The following is a 15,419-nucleotide window of genomic DNA, read 5'->3' on the forward strand; positions in this document are numbered from 1 at the left end:
CAAACAGCAGAAATGGGGGCGGTGGCACCATTTGACCCACTATACCTACTGTTTATCTTTTTCCGTTTCTCTTCTACATGATTCCTTTATAGACCTCCTACTTCTAGGTGTGAGTAGCAGTCGGAAGACAGCTGGATTTTATTTTTTTTAACTTAATACCCAAGTGTCTGTCTTGTCATTAATTTAGCCCAATCAAATCTGTGGCAAGCACTGACTAGTTAGGACTTACTGTCTGAGCCCTTATTTGGTGCTTTCTATGTCACATGCCTTTCCAGGCTTGTGATGAACTGATTTAACTTTTATTCAATTTTTCTTAATAATTTTTTAAAATCCTATTTTATTTCTCCTTAGTGATTACTCTTAAAATTTTGACAAGTATTTAAACTTATTTTATCTATCACCATCTAGAAAACCTTAGCTATTACTTCCCTCCTTCCTTTCCCTCTGTTACTTACATGTTGACATAAATCTGGACTTAAAAAAAAACATCTTTTATCAAGAAAGAGATGTTCAGTAAAAAAATGGAAAAAAAAAAAAAAAAAACACCTTTTAAACAATCAGTTTCTCATTTTGCTTGTTTCCTTGCATGGCTTTCCTTTTTGATCCTGTGTAATCATTTCTTGTTTTGAGGTATCATACTCCAACTACACAATTCCTAGAGATCAGAGAAGTCCTTGTGTGTCTGAACATGTCTTTACTCACCTTCTCTCATGAGTGATAGGGCACACAGAATTCTGGGTTTTAAGTCACTTTTCCTCAGCACTGCTTCCCTGCCGTCTTTGATCCAGTGTTTCCTGATAAGCTCACTATGCTTCTCATTTCTTCTTAGGTAAGCTGATATTTCCTTCCTGGAAATTTAATGAATTTCTCTATCCATGAGTTTTACAATATTTTATTTGAAACATCTATGTGTATAAGCCTTTTAAATTTTTATCCAGCTTGGCATTTGGTGGGGCCTTTGGATCTAAAGAGTTTTTCTTAGTTCTAAAATATTCAAGATTTCTTTGAAATATTTCCTCTCCTCCATTTTTCATTCTCTCCTTCTGAGACTTCTATTAGATAAAATTTGGGCTGCTGGACCCATCTTGTACATTTTCTTGTAGTTCTGTGCAAATCTGGACAAAGAATTATTAAACGCTCTTTTAGCACACATCCACTCTTCAGCTACATCTTCTCCATGTGCTCAAGAGATTACGTGATAGACCTACTTTTCATTTCCAAGGTTCTTTTTCACAACCCCCCATTTTTGTATTATGGATAAGAAACGTCCTATTGTATCTCTTTGATGATATTTATAATGTAGACAAATATCCTACTTTAAAAAATTTCCTTTATTGTTTCTTTTTTGCTTTTTGTTTTGTTTTTGTTTTTTGAGATAGAGTCTTGCTCTTATCGCTCAGGCTGGAATACAATGGTGCAATCTTGGCTCACTGCAACCTCGACTCACTGCAACCTCCACCTCCTGGGTTCAAGCAATTCTCCCGCCTTGGCCTCCTGAGTAGCTGGGATTACAGGCACCCACAACCACATCCAGCTAATTTTTTTTGTATTTTTTAGTAGAAATGGGGTTTCACCCTGTTAGCCAGGCTGGTCTCAAACTTCTGACCTCAGGCGATCCATCCACCTCAACCTCCCAAAGTGCTGAGTACAGGTGTGAGCCACTGCACATGGCCTGCTGCTTCTTTTTTAAGAGATAAGTTCTCATTCTGTTTGCCAGGGTAGACTGCAGTGGTGTAATCACAGCTCACTGCAGCCTCAAACTCCTGGGCTCAAGCAATCCTCCTGCCTCAGCCTTCCAGTAGCTGGACTACAGGCACATGTCACCACACCCAGCTTGAAAAAGGACTTTTTTTTTTTTTGGTAAGAGACAAAGTCTTACTGTCACTCAGGCTGGAATGTAGTGGTGCGATCATAGTTCACTATAGCCTCAAACTCCTGGGCTCAAGCAATCCTCCTGCCTCAGCCTTCCAGTAGCTGGACTACAGGCACATGTCACCACACCCAGCTTGAAAAAGGACTTTTTTTTTTTTTGGTAAGAGACAAAGTCTTACTGTCACTCAGGCTGGAATGTAGTGGTGCGATCATAGTTCACTATAGCCTCAAACTCCTGGGCTCAAGTGATCCTCCACCTTAGCTTATCAAGTAGCCAGGACTACAGGTACATACCACATGCCTGGCTGAATTTTTTAAAAACTGAGGGCCTCGCTACATTGCCCAGGCTGGTTTTGAACTCCTGAGCTCAAGTGATCCTCCCTGCTGGCCTTCCAAGGTGTCAGGATTACAGGCATGAGCCACCCTCCACGCCTCTGTTGTTTCTATTAGATCTGTTTCCTCCAGCCTTAGTTCTGTTTGTCCGGTTTCATGTCTCCTTCATGGTGTAGGTTTCCTCAAACACTTGGTGGTGCTTGAGAGGTGTTTGTCTTTGTATTTAAGAGTCCCTGTTTGTCTAACAGAATGCTGCCTGCTTCTGGTTTTCGCTGCAGAAGCCTCCAGTGATCTGGCAGAGGAGCAGGTCAGGCAGCGGATGGCTAGTCTCTGGGAGTTGGTATTTCTCCTTCTTGGTCCTGCCACTCACCAAGAACGCTGCCTGTTTTGATGGACTAAGGGCTCCCTCTTGCTTTTCCCACCTGGAGACACAATCGCTGCTAGGCACAAGGTCACAAAAGGGTGACCAGTCTCAGTCCCTCCTACAGTCCTATTCCCTGAACGTACCTCCTCTGTGCTCAGGGAACCCTGACGTTGCTCTCACCACCCACAGCAGTTCTTTCTTGTGCGTGCTGTGGGCACTGCTTCCTTCTTCAGTTGATCCCATTTATCTCCTTTCAGGGATTCCTCAATTTCTAGTCCACTGACTGAACCCCTGCTTATCATATAGATTTATATATTTTATAAATCAGGAATAAAAAAAGAGTCTGCAGAGCATTTTCAGCTTCCTTGATCGAATCAAACCTTCCATCTTACTCGTTTATAAACTCAAGTGCTACTTCTAGAAATAATGCACCTGAAAGAAACCAAAGCTCCTTGTTTAAAGTGTTAATACTCTTGAGACTTAGAAAACATCATCTTAGCCTGAAGGAATTTATTTACTCTGACAGCCTTGTTTCACAATGTTACATGTTTAGTAGGGGTATGGGGAGGTAGATACAATTTTAAGTTTTGTCTGAAGGATGTGAGATCATCCACTGCAGCTGTGAAAAGAATGTCTATGTCCCCCCCACAATCCATATGTTGAAACCCAAACTGCCATTATGATGTTATCTGGAGACGGGGTCTTTTGGAAGTAATCAGGGTGACTAGGTACGGTGGCTCACCTCTGTAATCCCACCACTTTGGGAGGCCAAGGCAGGCAGATCACAATGTCAGGAGTTCAAGATCAGCCTGGCCAACAAAGTGAAACCCCATCGCTACTAAAAATACAAAAAAATTAGCCAGGTGTGGTGGTAGGCGCCTGTAATCCCAGCTACTCGGGAGGCTGAGGCAGGAGAATCACTTGAATCCAGGAGGCAGAGGTTGCAGGGAGCCGAGATTGTGCCACTGCACTCCAGCCTGGGCAACAGAGTAAGACTCTGTCTTAAAAAAAAAAAAGAGAAGTAATCAGGGTTACATGAGGTGGGATCTTGACAGGGGTCCTGGTCTGATGGGATTTGTGCCCTTATAAGAACACCACTCTAGAGTGAGCAAGCTTTCTCTACTCCCCAACATGTGAGGACACAGCAAGAAGGTGGCTATTAGCAGGCCAGGAAGAAAGCCCTCATCAGAAGCGAACCATGCTGGCACTCTCATCTCAAACTTCCAGTCTCCAGAACTGTAAGAAAATACATCTCCATTGTTTAAGCACCCCATCTGGGGTACTGTGTTAGGAAAGCTCAAGAAGACTAAGAAAAGTGCTATATCCAACTCTACAAACCCAAGGGACTTTGGTAATTTTTCCCAGCAAAAGGCCACATGCAGACTCAATGTACCATCTGCTTTTATCAAGCAGCATAATTATAAAGAAGTACAATCAGTAATCAATAGTTTTTAAATCTTTTAGGTGAAGAGGAACAGAAAAATAAAGCCTGGTGAGCAGTCTGCCACAGCCCAGGCAAAGCAGGTTATGCCAAGTGTTCCACTATTGGAACGCTAAGCATGTGGGGGTTGTTTATATCCTACTGCCCAAGGTCATCACCAAGGTCTGATTGAAAAAATTCAAAAAACTGCAACCTCAGGCATAATAAATGGGTTAAACACAGACTTCCCTGGCCGTGGTAAGCCAATGCCACAGGGATGACTGCTTAGGGCTACCTAGAAACCAACCCCAGGGGCTTCTACCCAGTGCAGCAGATAGTAGCAGTCACAGACTGCCTTGGAGTCAGGTTCCCTGCTCAGGACAGTGGCGAGTTCTTTGGCTGTTCTGTGCCTCACTTTCCCCAACTGTGAAAGAGGAATTAAAATGGACCCTTCCTACTTTATAAGGTTACTATAGGAACTTAAGTGTATTAACTAAAGTGCTTCCTCATCATGGTTCCTGACAAACAGTGAGTTCTCAATGTTGGCCCTTATTATAAATCTGACATACGATATATATAAAACAGGAAGACAGGCAAGAGCCTGACAGAGAGGACTTCATAGGTATGAAGATAACTTTATGCTCATGAAGCTGAAAACTCATGCACAGTGGTAGCATCACTTTATTTTTTTTGAGACAGTCTCACTCTTGTCACCCAGACTGGAGTGCGGTGACGCGATCTCGGCTCATTGCAAACTCTGCCTCCCAGGTTCAAGCAATTCTCGTGCCTCAGCCTCCTGAGTAGCTGGGATTACAGACACCCACCACCACGCCTGGCTAATTTTGTATTTTTAGTAGAGACAGGGTTTCCCCATGTTGGCCAGGCTGGTCTTGAACTCCTGACCTCAAATGATCCACCTGCCTTAGCCTCCCAAAGTGCTGGAATTATAGGCATGAGTCACCACGCCTGGCCTCAGTGGCATCCCTTTAAAAAATAAGTATTTATTTGTATGTATTTTATGAAATTAGTGTACTGCTCCGTGTTGCACCACTTGGGTTCCCTTAAAACATAAGGTCCAGTATTAAGAACATCCACTTTCATAAAGAATCCTGAGATGCTTCCAATGCTTATTAAATCTGCTGATCAATCTGACTCCACAGTTCCAACTCCTTAAAGAAACGCTGTTACCCAAAATACCAAATCATTTCTAAATTCACGAAATTGACAATTTTCATTTCATCTCGGAGTTGATTTATGCCCCATAAGCAGAGAATTAGAAAGCAACAGGAGAATTTTCACAGTGGCTAGAATGTATGTGTTAAACAAAAACCCTCTTCCGGCTGCAGATGTGCTGGACCTTAAGAAAATCCAGACCTGGCCAGGCACGGTGGCTCATGTCTATAATCTCAGCACTTTAGAAGGCCAAGGTGGGCAGATCACCTGAGGTCAGGAGTTCGAGATCAGCCTGGCCAACATGGTGAAACCCAACCTCCCCTTAAAAAATTAGCCAGATGCAGTGTGGCGCACCTGCAGTCCCTGACCTGCAAACCGTGAGCACGGAATAATGACACAAATTTCTGTAAACATCATCTGCAACTGCACCTGCACATATATGAGTTTACAGATCTTAGACCTTGTACAGTGGAATTCTGTAATCAATTAAACATTTCTGAATGAACAAACAATTAACTGATTAGCACAGAGGCTCAATGCCAAAAAAGCAAGGGGAACATTACAAGTGCAGACTGACTGGAGTCCACAGGAGGGACAGGACGAGCTCTGCAGCGAGACCTTCCCATGTAAACACCGTTCCTCTCCTCGACCCTGAAGACTCAGGTCTACTCTTCTTTCTCAAAACCAAAATGTCTTCCAAAGAGCTTCACAGATTCTGCCAAATCCTTTAGCTCAGTTTCAAAAACAAGCACTACATGTTTCAGATTTCATTGTTTTCAGGTGTTTCCCTAGAAAATTCAACTTGAGGAAAGACGAAGATCCTGGCTTAATGTGGAGGATCCCTTGTTCTTTCACAGACACCTGCTTTCTAAGGTGAATGGATGAATAAAGTCCTGTTACGTGAACCACTTAACCCTCCCAGATTATAAAGTTCATAACCTCTGGACACCTGGCCACTCCCATCCCTGCACCTTCCTAATCACGTGATTGCCTGACTGTAGGGCCCAGCTCGAGCGGGAAGACAAGAACATGAGCCTCAATAGCAACGGCGCTGCCTGGAGTCATCTGAGGCAGGCCTGGGAGGCCGCTTCCTCACCCAGCAGCTCACTCTGGAAGAAAGGCCTTTCTGTTCAGGGCACCAGCCCTACAAGGCACTTCTGCTTCACCCTACTCGTGAACAGCCCCTTTTTGATAAAAATGTGCCTTCAACTCCCAGCCTCTTATGAGGTGTTATCACCGACCACTTCTGACTTCTGTCCAAAAGGGAGACAGCAATTCAAATCAATCAGTCAATCTCCTGCAGGCCAGAAAATGGAGAGTATTCTCTTACCTTTTTGGGATCCATGTTGAATTTCTTTCTTCCCATGGCTATCTGTTTGTTCCTCTGAGTCGTTTTGCTATTGGTGAGAAATAATTTAAAAATCACTCACGGAGTTTTCATAGTGCAGCTGAGTCATGGCCCTCCAGTGTACTTTCCCCTCAACAATGGGCTCAAGGAAGAAAAGCACAAGCCTTCACAGAGGGGCCTCCAGCCTCCGCGGGGGCAGCAGGAGTGGTGCAGCCGCTGTTACTCTTTTTTACATTTGATAACTTAAGAGATACTTCAGAAAAAACTAATGATGCAAACCAGTGATTTTAATAAAGCACAGCTCCTTATGATGCAGACAGGTTAATTTCTGTGCGGGTGAACCCTGAAGTGCCTGTGCTTATGCCTAAATCTATAAAGCTAGATGATGACTTAGAGAGAGGAGGCGATGAGAAGTAATATCCAGAGAAACACCCCTGAACCTCTCCATGAGAAGCAGAAAGGAGCAGGGGGACAGGAGAAGAATTAACAACTCCACAGGCTCCCCACATCCCACCACTCTCACCCTACTTTTTGCAAGTTTGACTAAAGGATGAAGGCAGAAAAAAAAGAGTAAATAGCTTGAAGGTGTAGTCATATCATTACCTCTCCTCAACGGAAGTCAGATTGTCGATCTCTGTCATCACTTCTGCAATTTCATATTTCAGCCTCTGTCAAAAAAGAATTTTGAGGTGGGAGGTGGATCTTAACCTTCCTGCCCTGAGACTCAGAGAAATTTCAGTCCTCTATAACAAGCTTCCCTGAGGACTCATCTGAGCATAGTCACAGGGATGGAAAAAGCAATACTATTATCAATACAGCTAGAACTTCACAGTCAAAGCCACCACAACTTAGGAGAAAACAAAATTATTTGCTCACTTTTCATCAAATACCAGATTCAGAAGAGTCCACTATGCAGATCCTGGGGTGTCTGTATATGAAATCAAGAAGAGACACTGGGAGGGAATATCATAGCTGTAAAAAGATAAAACCAAGCCAGGAGTGGTGGTTCATGCCTGCAATCCCAGCACTTAGGAAGGTTGAAGCAGAGAGATCACTTGAGGCCAGGAGTTTGAGAACAGCCTGGGCAATGTAGTAAGGCCCCACTGCTACAAAAATACAGAAAAATTAGTTGAGCGTGGTAGTACACATCTGTAGTCCTAGCTACCAGAGAGGCTGAGGACGGAGGATTGCATGAACCCAGGAGTTCCAGGCTATAGGAAGCCATGATCATACCACTGTACTCCAGTCTGGGAGACAGAGCAGGACTTTGTCTCTTGGGGGGGGTGGGGGAAGGGGGGAGAAAAAACCAGCAAACTGCAAGACTTTGACTAGTGGGAAAAAAAAAGATAAAACCAACAATACTGCAAACTGCACTATTCAGCCCTGCCTTGCACACAGTCACCTGCCTCCTCCTTCAACACTGTCCATGTTCTTGGGGAGAAGCTGAGGCTGGGGTGTGCCTCAGGCTTACATCACTGGTCTCAGGCTGAAGCTCAGGTGTGTTTAGGTTGGTGGTCTCAGGATCACTTCTATCACCTTGAATGAGATGAAGCACCATACACAGAGCTCAGGGGAGTGAAAAGAACTGACTCAGGGCACTCAGAGAAGCCAAAGGCATCTTGGGGGACAGACCTCCATTTCCTTTGATGTGGCCCTTACTAATGAGAGAGGCCTCTGGAAGTCTCTAATTTCCCTGGGCCTCGGTGCTCTCACTGATAAAATGAAGTAGTTAGAGCTAGATTATGAGTCCACATTTATCGGCAGGGTGATGACTAATGTCCAAATAATATGCAGCCTTATTCTTCAACCAGAGAACCAATTCTGGATTATCTGATTTTTCCAAGAATGAAGGGTAACCTTAGAATAAAAATTTCCATGAATCTCTTTTCAAATACAAAGACATTTTTATTCAGGACCCTATTATTCTGTATGCCAAGACACTCAGACTTAAAATGCAAGCTCCTAGAAAGGAGCTATTGTCTGGGACAAGACCTGTCCCTGCCACGACCTGTGAAGCCACATTTATTTTGGCAATGACAATGATTAGGAAGCTTCTTAAAGAAGATCTCCATGTCTGATTGACTTTCCCAAGGAAGCCCCAAACAGAAGGAGCCAAGGCTGGCCACAATTTGACAGAGCAATGCACTGGTCTAACAATCACAGGCTCTCCCACACTGAGACTGTGGCTTTGTTCACGTGCTTCTCCTGTGGGACCACCCTCTACCCTGTCCTTTGAGTAAAGTACACAACACAAATGTGGAAAAGCCCATGTTTGTGTGCGTGTGTTTTTATTCCCCTTTGTTTAATGTGTCTTTTTTTTTTTTTTTTTGAGACAGGGTCTTGCTCTGTCGCCTAGTCTACAGTGCAGTGGGGCAATCACAGCTCACCGTAGACTTAACTTCTTGGGCTAAGGTGATCCTCCCACCTTAGCCTCCCAAGTAGCTGGGACTACAGGTACATGCCACCATGCCCAGCTAAGTTTTGTATTTTTTATAGAGATGGGGTACTTTTTATAAAGATGGACTATTTTGTATTTTTTAGTAGAGATGGGGTTTCACCATGTTGCCCAGGCTGGTCTTGAACTCCTGGGCTCAAGGGATCCTCCCGCCTTGGCCTCCCAAAGTGCTGGGATTACAGGCATGAGCCACTGCACCCAGCCTAATGTGTCATTCTACTTCTACCACCTGGTAGGCACTCGATACACAGCTGGAACCCAATACCTGCCTACACATTCATTCAAAGGGTATCTGAGTCCCCAAAATGGAACAGGCAATGTTCTAGGTGCTAGAACATTAACCTAGTGGTTAACCAAAGAGGGTGCACAATTTGACAGAGCAATGCACTGGTGGCTTGCTGCTATTAGATGACACGCTGTCTGTGGCTTTGGGTTCGCAAGCTGGCTACTGCTGACCTCAGTTCCACAATGTCTTGATTTCTACCCAGGGTCTCACTGCCTGTGTGGAGTCTGCTTTCCCTCCCAACTTGATAACTTTTTCACTGTCTTTCTGTGATTCTTATATGCACACACTGAATAATTTTTTTTTTTTTTTTTTTTTTTACATTTTTTGTGAAGTTATTTTTTTTTTTTTTTACTCATAAGCAAGAAAAAGTTTTGGGTTTTTTGGGTTTTCTTTACCTCAATGTCATCAATAAGTTCCTTTTTTCTTCGGCGAATGTCGAGAAGTTCTTCTCTCTCTTCTAATGAGAGGTCTTCAGGAACTGAAAGAAAAAAAGTCAAACAACTACTCTGGAGAACAATATGACAACACCTAACAAGGGTGAGGTGTGTACACGCTGCCACCCAGTAATTCCACCTGCAGGTATTTATCCTAAAGAAATGCTCCCGCTCCCATTGAGACTGTGTCCTTAAGACACTCATAGAAGCGCTCTTTATAACCAGAAAACAGCCTAAGTATTCATCATTAAGAACATGAATAAATTGTGGTATATTCATGAAACAGAATCCCATCCAACAAAAAAAATTTTTTTAGGCCAGGCACGGTGGCTCACGCCTATAATGTCAGCACTTTGGGAGGCTGAGGCTCCTCCTCACCTGAGGTCAGGAGTTCAAGACCAGCCTGGCTGACATGGTGAAACCCCATCTCTACTAAAAATACAAAAATTAGCCAGGCACGGTGGCAGGTGCCTGTAATCCCAGCTACTTGGGTGGCTGAGGCAGGAAAATTGCTTGAACCTGGAAGGTAGAGGTTGCAGTGAGCCGAGATCCCACCACTGCACTCTAGCCTAGGCAAAAGAGCAAGACTCCATCTCAAAAAAAAAAAAAAAAAAAGTCTTCAGTTGTGTATTTAATTCCTATTTTGTTACTTTGTTAAAGAAACAAAAGATAATGAGTAAAGAGCAAGAGAACATGCAGAGTTTCTAGAGACAAAGAGAATGTGAGAATGGGGTAGTGGAGGAACTGACAGATGAACCAGAAGACAACACCCAGGAAAAGACCAAAGGCTGACGAAAATATGATTCACAGCAGAGCTGACACTCTGCTCAGAGACAGGCTGGACTCTTCAATAAGTATGTGTGAAGCCAGTTACTTATATGAAAAAAATAAAAGCAGATTGTATGTTATCAATCATACATATTTTCAATCAATACAAGTAGATTAAAGGCTTAAATGTGAAGGGCAAAGGGCAACACTATACAATTTTTACAAGTGAATACAGGAGAATGTTTTATAACTTTGGGGTAGGGTAGGAGAGGACTTTTTCTTTTTTTGAGACATAGTCTGTCTCTGTCGTCCAGGCTGGAGTAGTGGCACAATCTCGGCTCACTGTAACCTCCATCTCCTGGGTTCAAGTGATTCTCCTGTCTTAGCCTCCCAAGTAGCTGGGATTATAGGTGCCCACCACCATGCTCAATTAATTTTTGTATTTTTAGTAGAGATGGGAGTTCACCATGTTGGCCAGGCTGGTCTTGAACTCTTGACCTCAGGTGATTCGTCCAACTTGGCCTCCCAAAGTGCTGGGATTACAAGCGTGAGCCACTGCGCCTGGCCAGGGAAGGACTTCTTAAATAAAACAGACAAAATATAAGAAACTAGGCCAGGCAAGGTGGCTCGTGCCTGTATCTCAGCACTTTGGGAGGCCAAGGTGGGAGGATCACTTGACGCCAGGAGTTCGAGACCAGCCTGGGCAACACAGTGAGACCACATTTCAACTAATAAAATAAAAAATAGCCATGCCTGTAGGTCCAGTTACATGGGAGGCTGAGTTGGGAGGATCACTTCAGCCCAGGAGTTTGAGACTGCAGTAAGGTATGATCACATTGTGCCACTGCACCCCAGTCTGAGCAATAGAGTTAGAATCTGTCTCTCAAAAAAACAAATAAAAATAAAGAAACTTTATTCACCAAAAGTTCCACACCACAAAGTGAAGAGCTAATCCAGAAACTGCCAAAGAACTGGGATTCAGAATATCTAACTCCTACAAATTATACTATTATTTTTTGTAGAGACAGGATCTCTCACTCTGCTGCCCAGGCTGGAGTGAAATGCTGCAGTCATGGCTCACTGCAGCCTTGAACTCCTGGGCTCAAACAATCCTCCCACCTCAGCCTCCCAAGTAGCTAGAATTATAGACATGTGCCACCATGTCCAGCTAATGTATTTTTTTTTAAATTAATTTAGAGAGAGTTTCTTGCTATGTTGCCCAAGCTGGCCTTGAACACCTGGCCTAAAGCAAAACTCGCACCTTGGCCTCCTAAAGCACTGGGATGACAGGTGTGAGCCACTATGCCCAGTCACAAGTCAATTTTTTTAAATTAATTAATTTTTTTTCTCCTTCTCCCCTCCCCACAAGTCAATTTTTAAAAGACAAAAAACTCAGTGCTTAGAAAATGGACAAACAGGGCCAGGCATGGTGGCTCACACCTGTAAGCCCAACACTTTGGTAGGCTGAGGCAGGTGGATCACCTGAGATCAGGAGTTCTAGATCAGCCTGGCCAACATGGTGAAACCCCATCTCTACTAAAAATACAAAAAATTAGCCATGTGTGGCAGCGGACACCTATAATTCCAGTTACTTGGGAGACTGAGGCAGAAGAATCACTTGAACCAGGGACACAGAGGTTACAGTGAGCTGAGATCATGCCACTGCACTCCAGCCCGGGCAACAGAGCAAGACTCCATCCCAAAAGAAAAAGAAAAAAAGGAAAATGGGCAAATGACTTGCATAGGCACAAGACCAAAAAATTAATATGAATAGGCACGTGAAAGGATGTGAACTCTCTTAATAATCAAGGAAATACAAATTAAAATCCCAAAGAGACCTCCATGAAAACTACAGTAAACATAATTAGCAATTTTAAAATTCCAAAACCCGTCACAACAAAGAGAATGGGAACAGAAAAAACCACCACCACATTCTTATTAGCTGGATGCCAAACTGAACTAGCCATAGCTGATTTTACCCACATGGAAAAGGAAACTCTTAAACCAAGTAACCTAATTTACATGACAGAATCCCCAAAAGACTTAGGCTTAGGATCTGGCTGTACCAGATAACTCTGGAGGGGGGGCTGTGAAGAGGGGTCAACTAAAATAAGGAGAACTGGTAGAGAGGCTCTTTGAAATGCCATTGGATGTGTGCCTCTCCTCTCCCATGCCACAGAAGACCGCTTACTTGTCTCTAGAGAGTAAAAGAAAGAGACTGGGGCACTTTGAACACATGTGAGGGCAAGGGCACCCTACCAAAAACAGGGGTGAGAGATAAATGCAGACATACTCATCACTAAGCAGTCTTCCCCACTGGGCTCCCAGACTGCAGGCCATGGGCCATTTACTCCTCTTCCACCACCTTGGACAGAGGTTAGGACAAGCGTCTTCTCTGAAGCATCCCACAGGCTTCAGCTCTAAAGATACTGATGTGACGGGCAGACACTGACAACCAGCACACCCACATTACCCTACAGAGAAACAGTCAACACAGCCTCCTGCTCCACTCAGAGTTTCTAATACACTTTTAGTTCTTCATTTTCAAACTGGAGGTAAGCTTCTGACATGCAAAACAGGTACCAAAATAGACACCAAAAAAGTGAAAAGGGATAAAAGTGGTCACACTTCAGGGTCAAAAAAGTGAGAAAGCAAGGCAATGCTGCCCCTTACCTCCATTACAAAGCTTATGGTTGACTCTTTAATACATGTATAACTAATAAGTATAAAACCTTGGGGAAAAAGCCAGGCATGATCATGCGCACCTGTAGTCCCAGGTATTCGAGAGGCTGAGGTAGAGGATCTCTTGAGCTCAGGAGTTCAGGCTGCAATGACCATGATCACGCCACTGCCAGCCTGGGTGATAGAGTGAGACTCCCATCTCTTAAAAAACAGAAACAAAAAAAACACAACCTTGAAAACAACACATGCATTTCAACTTCACAGACTGTGACCTCTCATCCCTCAAGAAAAAGTGGGGGGGGGGGGGGGGGAGGGAAAGTCTGCTGCTGTGAGTGTAAACTGGCACAGCCACTTTGGAAAACAATTTATCTACTAATATTAAAGGCATGCATATGCTATGACCCAGCAATTTTACTCCTAGGTATATCAGAAAAATTCCTGTGCATTGCAACGTAAGATACGCACCAATAACATCAAAGAAACCCATTTTGTGTAGATTAAAAAAGGAAACAGGCTGGGCCCAGTAGCTCATGCCTGTAATCCCAGCACTTGGGGAGGCCAAGGCCAGCAGATCATGAGGTCAAGAGATGAAGACCATCCTGGCCAACATGGTGAAACTCCATCTCTACTAAAAGTACAAAAATGAGCTGGGCATGGTGGCACACACCTGTAGTCTCAGCTACTCAGGAGGCTGAGGCAGGAAAATCGATTGAATCCGGGAGGTGGAGGCTGCAGTGAGCCGAGATTGTGCCACTGTACTCCAGCCTGGTGACAGGGCAAGACTCTGTCTCAAGAAAAAAAAAAAAAAAAAAAAAAAAAAAAAAAAGGAACCTAAATGCCCATCCAGAGCAGAATGGGTAAATATGCTCTTGTGTGTTTACGTAACAGAATCCCAAACAACAGTGAAAAATGAATAAATACAAGCAACAAATCGATCATCTCAGGAAAATAATGTAAAAATGAACACTTTTTGTAAGCTTGAGAAGTATAAAAATATATTGTTTAGGGGTGTGTGTGTGTGTGTATAGCAAAATAACAAAGAAAATAATTAGAATGATAAATACAGAATTGAGAATAATATTTACCTACTAGAAAGGAAGGGTAGGCATGGATCAGGAAAGGAAGCTAAGGATACTTCAAAAGTATTATCAATGTTCTTCTGCCAACAAATATTATTATTTAATACAAATTTAATTTTTAAATCTTTAATAACATTTAATTAAAATATTTTAAAGAAGTTAGCAAAACTCTTAATCCTTGAGTTTCAAAAGCACTTCCACAAATCTGTTGACTACTCTGGAATTTACAAGTCTATGAATTTAGATACAGCAGACAAAGCTCTTTTTCTATATATTACTGCATCTAGTGTATTTCAGTTTGGAAAATTCACTGCTATTTGTAACTAAACAGACAGGCCAGGCCAGTGTCTCATGCCTATAATCCCAGCACTTTGAGAGGCCAAGGCAGGTGGATCACCTGAGGTCAGGAGTTTGAGACTAGCCTGCTCAGCGTGGTAAAACTCCGTCTCTCCTAAAAATACAAAAATTAGCCGGGTGTGGTGGCAGGCACCTGTAATCCCAGCTAATCCAGTGGCTGAGGCAGGAGAATTGCTTGAACCGCTGAGGTAGAGGTTGCAATGAGCTGAGATCGTGCCATTGTACTCCAGCTTGGGCGACAAGAGCAAAACTCTGTATCAAAAAAGAAAAGAAGAAAAGAAAAAAAGAAAAGAAAAGAAAAGAAAGATGGAAAGAAGGAAGGAAGGAAGGAGGGAGGGAGGGAGGCAGGGAGGCAGGCAGGCAGGAAGGAAAGAGAAAGAAAAGAAAAAAGAAAAGGAAAGAAAAGGAAAGGAAAGGAAAGGAAAAGAAAAGAGAAAAGAAAAGAAAAAAGAAGGAAAGAAGGAAAGAAAGAAAAGAAAGAAAACAAAGAAAGAAAGAAAGAAAGAAAGAGGAAGGAAAGAAGAAGAAGAAAGAAGAAGAGGAAAAATAGACAAATGAAAACAGAAAAAGTAGACCATATCCTCTTCCTAAATAAGCCAATGGTCATCTGAAACCCAAAAGCTTTTCAGCAGAGAAAAGCTTTTTTGGCAATGGTTATGCCTAAAAAATTGAGAACAAATTTATTAATGTTTTCATGAATACTGTAGGTACTGTGTCTGATCCCTAATCAGTTACAGTTTTTCATTATGATATAAATTAAGAACACAATGCTCAGCTCATGGTAAACATGGCAAAGCAAAAAAGAAATTTTGCAAAAAGATACTATATTTTCTTCAGATTTTTTTTTT

At 42.9% G+C, this 15,419-nt stretch overlaps 1 protein-coding gene across 2 annotated transcripts in view; it reads right to left on the reverse strand.

Moving 5' to 3' along the window:
* Positions 1 to 15,419, reverse strand: part of CYTH3 (cytohesin 3) — a 109,855-nt gene that overhangs the window by 16,239 nt on the left and 78,197 nt on the right. For both annotated transcript variants that reach the window (XM_017533743.2, XM_017533744.2), the window contains exons 2-4: positions 9,647 to 9,729; positions 7,114 to 7,178; positions 6,493 to 6,559 (exon numbers count right to left, since the gene is read on the reverse strand). In XM_017533743.2, coding sequence (XP_017389232.1) covers positions 6,493 to 6,559; positions 7,114 to 7,178; positions 9,647 to 9,729 — 215 coding nt within the window. The remainder of the gene's footprint in view (positions 1 to 6,492; positions 6,560 to 7,113; positions 7,179 to 9,646; positions 9,730 to 15,419) is intronic.

This window comes from Cebus imitator, unplaced genomic scaffold, assembly GCF_001604975.1.
Source record: "Cebus imitator isolate Cc_AM_T3 unplaced genomic scaffold, Cebus_imitator-1.0 Scaffold82, whole genome shotgun sequence".
Classification (NCBI taxonomy): domain Eukaryota; kingdom Metazoa; phylum Chordata; class Mammalia; order Primates; family Cebidae; genus Cebus; species Cebus imitator.